Source organism: Cicer arietinum, chromosome 8 (assembly GCF_000331145.2).
Source record: "Cicer arietinum cultivar CDC Frontier isolate Library 1 chromosome 8, Cicar.CDCFrontier_v2.0, whole genome shotgun sequence".
NCBI lineage: Eukaryota > Viridiplantae > Streptophyta > Magnoliopsida > Fabales > Fabaceae > Cicer > Cicer arietinum.
Window position 1 is genome coordinate 19,302,262 of NC_021167.2, and position 3,843 is coordinate 19,306,104.

Sequence of the window (3,843 nt, forward strand, 5' to 3'; positions counted from 1 at the left end):
GGGCAAAGAAAAGGCCTATAATCAACGCAAAGGGGAGCTCTAAGGATAGGATACAGGCACGGATAGAAAGATAAGAAAGAAAGGCAAAGGTTCATTAGCTCCATAGTTGCTAACAGGTAGGGGCTGTTACTGGTCCGCAGATGAACTGAATCTCTCAAGTTGTTGAGCAGGAATTGGAACCTAGCAGATGCACTCATAGCTGATGCTAATGATTTATAACATTGAAAAAAATATAGTATAGAAAACGACTCCAAAAAAGTAAAATGCAAGAGAGGTTGGTAACTAGGTTTTCGGGTCCTGACAAAGGATGGAAACCGGCTTTCCTTAATCCCGATAAGGGTGCGGGAGGAAAACAGCCAGATCTATGGCTGATAGATGGGGAACTACCAACCTCCACAGGAGCCGCTAGCTCTCTAATGAAATCAAGTCCCGGATGCAGTAGAGCTAAAATCTCACCGGAGGAAAAAACTTTAATTCTTCCGTCTTGAAAGCGAGTGAGCAAGCCCCATCCTCTTGGGAGTTTCCAACCTAGTCCTAAGGGCAGGGTTTGCGGGTAGGCAAGCTAGAAGCGACAGAGCCGATTCTTATCTTAAGTTTAAGTACCCGACCAGTAGTATGACCTAATCGATTTAGTTAACTTCATAAAGATACAGAATGCCTTTCAATTCAGGGGAAGAATATATGACAATTGAACTTAAAACAAAAATATCAGTCTCAAGGGAAGTTAGTACTTTCATCAGCCGAAGAAGGCTGAATATGATCAATAGCTTGATTTAACTCCAGCGAGCCATAGAGCAGCTTTGAGGTTCCCAAGCGGTAAAGACCATACAGGAGTTTAATGCTCACGGAAATTAGTTTTATTTCCCACTTGCTTTGCGGGAATTGAAAGCCTCTTTGCTATACTAGCCCTTGACCAGTGAGTGAGCCTAGACTCTCTCTATTCGAGTGAGTTCCACTTCTCTTGAAGCGTAATACCCTTGCTGCTAGTTTCCTATTCCCAAATCTAAGGGTTAGCTTTCTATCTCTCTTAAAGAGGGTCTTCGTAGCGCTTTCCTCTCACTGTTATTGCCCGGCACCCTAGCTAGATTCAAGTTCTCCTCCCCATTCTTTTAATGGTAGCAATGGATCTGGAACAACTTCTGACCGCTTAACCACACTCAGATGTATTCAGTCGGAAGACTGCTATTGAATTGGCCCTTTCAAAGGGCGACTCCACTGCTATTGATAAGTGCAGCTAACCTCTTGTTAGCAGCTTCTCCCGTCCAGGATTCAGCATTCTTGGATTAGGCTTCTCTCGGGCAAAAGCATTGGTTTACTTTCTTTCTAAGAGTTGGGAACTGACGTTCTTCCCATTCTGCTTGCTCCTTTAGCTCATCAATGCCTTTATGCGAAAAGCTTTCCTTTCGCTTCGAGTATCCAATTGAACAAAAGGTAGCTCAATAGATAGGGTATTGAATGAGTCCGCTAGCTGAAAGAAAGACTAGAGTCACGCTTGACGCCCGGAATCCCTTCGTTCTTTGATCAAGGTCTTTCTATGGGAACATGCTTTATAGTCTTCTTTCGCCTTTTGATTATTTGAATGAAGGTACAAAAGAGAAGGCTTACCCCTTGCTCAAGTAAGTACCCCAGCGGTCATCTAACTCAACACAATATGTTGACTTTCCATATTCTGCTACAACAGTAATTAACCAACATAAATATCTGTAAAAATGCATAATATTAATATGGCTATTGTAGAGTACAAATGATACTATCATAATTAATCCGGTTATAATTGTAAACTTAAACTACTTTATGTCTATTTTTACAGTTTCTGTGTTATTTAGTTTTCCATTATTTTTAGGGTTTGGAGGTAAAGATGAGAGTAATTCAGAAGTTTTCAATTGCATCGCTGTTCATGTGGGCAGTCCCTATTGCAATATTATATGCCTTCAACAATAATCTGCTTCCTGGTAAGATTCTGGAATACTTATGCTTTTTGTGGGTTTGTGTGCGTCCTAAAGTAGTCCTTGACTTGTACTCTAATTTGTGTGCCTAGTATTTTCTTGATATTAACTTGATTGACAGACCTAGTGAACCTCTTTTAATTAGTGTTGCATGGGTGTAGAATACTAGTATTTATGAAAGAAAACTTTGTTGCTTGTTTTTCTGCCTCCTTGTTGAGGAGATGGTATCATATTATTTTTTAAACCATCATGAAAAAATGTATCAAGCCCTGAGGAGTTACACCAATCTCACAAATCCCTTACCTGTGGTTCTCAAGCAATAATTTTGTAATATGTAGTTGACTTTGCACATTGGAGTTAATATTTAGCATTATGTTCTATTTACTTATTTGGAAATGATTGTGGCATGTCAAATTCAAAATGGTGCTGGTCTCTTTTATGTGTATTTTTTCTTTCTTATTTATTGACATAGAATCAATCAAGAAAGAATGGATCTGTTTTCATGCATCCTTACATGGGGTATTGAGTTGACTAATTATGTCATTCACACCACATTATAACCAGAATATGTTGTTTTTGTCATATGCCAAAAAAATTAAAATGTGATTTTTTTTTTCTTTTCATGTGTGTTGCTGTTATTTTTACATGACAGATGACAATGAATATGGACTTGGATATGCCATAGTTGTCTAACCTCAAATTTTGAGGTGCTGAAGTAATTTATGTCAATCATTACTTACATTTGAAATAGTAGTTTGTCACTTTACTGCATTAAGTTAGTACTTCAAAATGCTGCTAAGTCTGTAGACAAATTATTAATCTTTTAATATATATCATCTTGTCTTTGAGGACTCGCATGTAAATGATCTTCAAACTTTGTGCTCCTCATTGTCTTATTTATTGACTGCTTCTCTTATCTACCCGGGCATAACGAATCTCATAATTATCGGATTATGGTCCAACATAAATACACAATGAAAGTTTTGAAACGACCTTAATGTGTTTCCTTTTCGGTAACAGGAACATCCAATTTGTCCCCTCACTCTTTGACACTAGTGAGCGGATTTCTAGCCGTCATATCTGTTAACATAGTCATTGCATTTTACATATATTTGGCAATGAGAGAACCTGCAGATAAACACGAGCCTGATCCGAAATTTCTTGCCGAGGCCAAAGCTAGTATAAATCAATCTACAGGAGATGCTCAACAATCTTCCCAGCCTCTTAAGAAACAACAGTAGGTTAGACCTCTTTGTGGTGCTCACAAGTTGTTCATCTTGGGGGAAGAAGAGGGGAGAATGGGGATGAAGGGAGAAGGTCCTGAATTGTGTACTGATCATACTTCTTTTATGAAGTTTGCACATGATCCATCTTGTGCTCAACGTATGTTTCCAAAACATTAGTTTTGTACCATTTTATTTACATATGTTTCCAAAATATTAGTTTTGTATCATTTTATATATATATATTCAAGTTACTTTTAGTTTACAAGTTTTTCTTGGAAAAAGTTATAGCATCTTATTGAAGAACAATAGGCATGATTTGAAAAGGATAGTGGAGACCGAAGAACAAATACAATTGCTAGAAAGCATAAAAAAATATTGCATATTTTGAAGTATGCATAATTATCACTGCTATAAATATAATATACATGAAAGATGCAAAAATAGTTATAGGCTTTTGATTAGTAGATGCAAAACTATATGTAGGACATATATGAGAACCATCATTGATCAGCAAATTGGACATATGAGTCTTTAGTGCTTGTTTAGTTTCGCCAAGGATTAGCAAAATCACGACAGAAGTCCCATCATAAAATACGGAAATAGATTAGATGTTGTAATTGACATAGTTTTTAATCTTGATTATTCGATTTCAAGTTAATTGTCGTGATTAA

General features: G+C 37.2%; 1 protein-coding gene across 3 annotated transcripts in view; it reads left to right on the top strand.

Moving 5' to 3' along the window:
• LOC101506839 (uncharacterized) overlaps window positions 1-3,437 on the top strand; it is an 8,173-nt gene extending 4,736 nt beyond the window's left edge. For 2 of the 3 annotated variants that reach the window (XM_004515117.4, XM_073364398.1), the window contains exons 2-3: window positions 1,844-1,952; window positions 2,967-3,437. In XM_004515117.4, coding sequence (XP_004515174.1) covers window positions 1,859-1,952; window positions 2,967-3,187 — 315 coding nt within the window. In that variant the 5' untranslated portion in view covers window positions 1,844-1,858 and the 3' untranslated portion in view covers window positions 3,188-3,437. Of the gene's footprint in view, window positions 1-1,826; window positions 1,953-2,966 lie in introns of all 3 variants that reach the window. The other variant, XM_027330771.2, reaches the window with a different exon arrangement.
• Window positions 3,438-3,843: the final 406 nt, after the last annotated feature.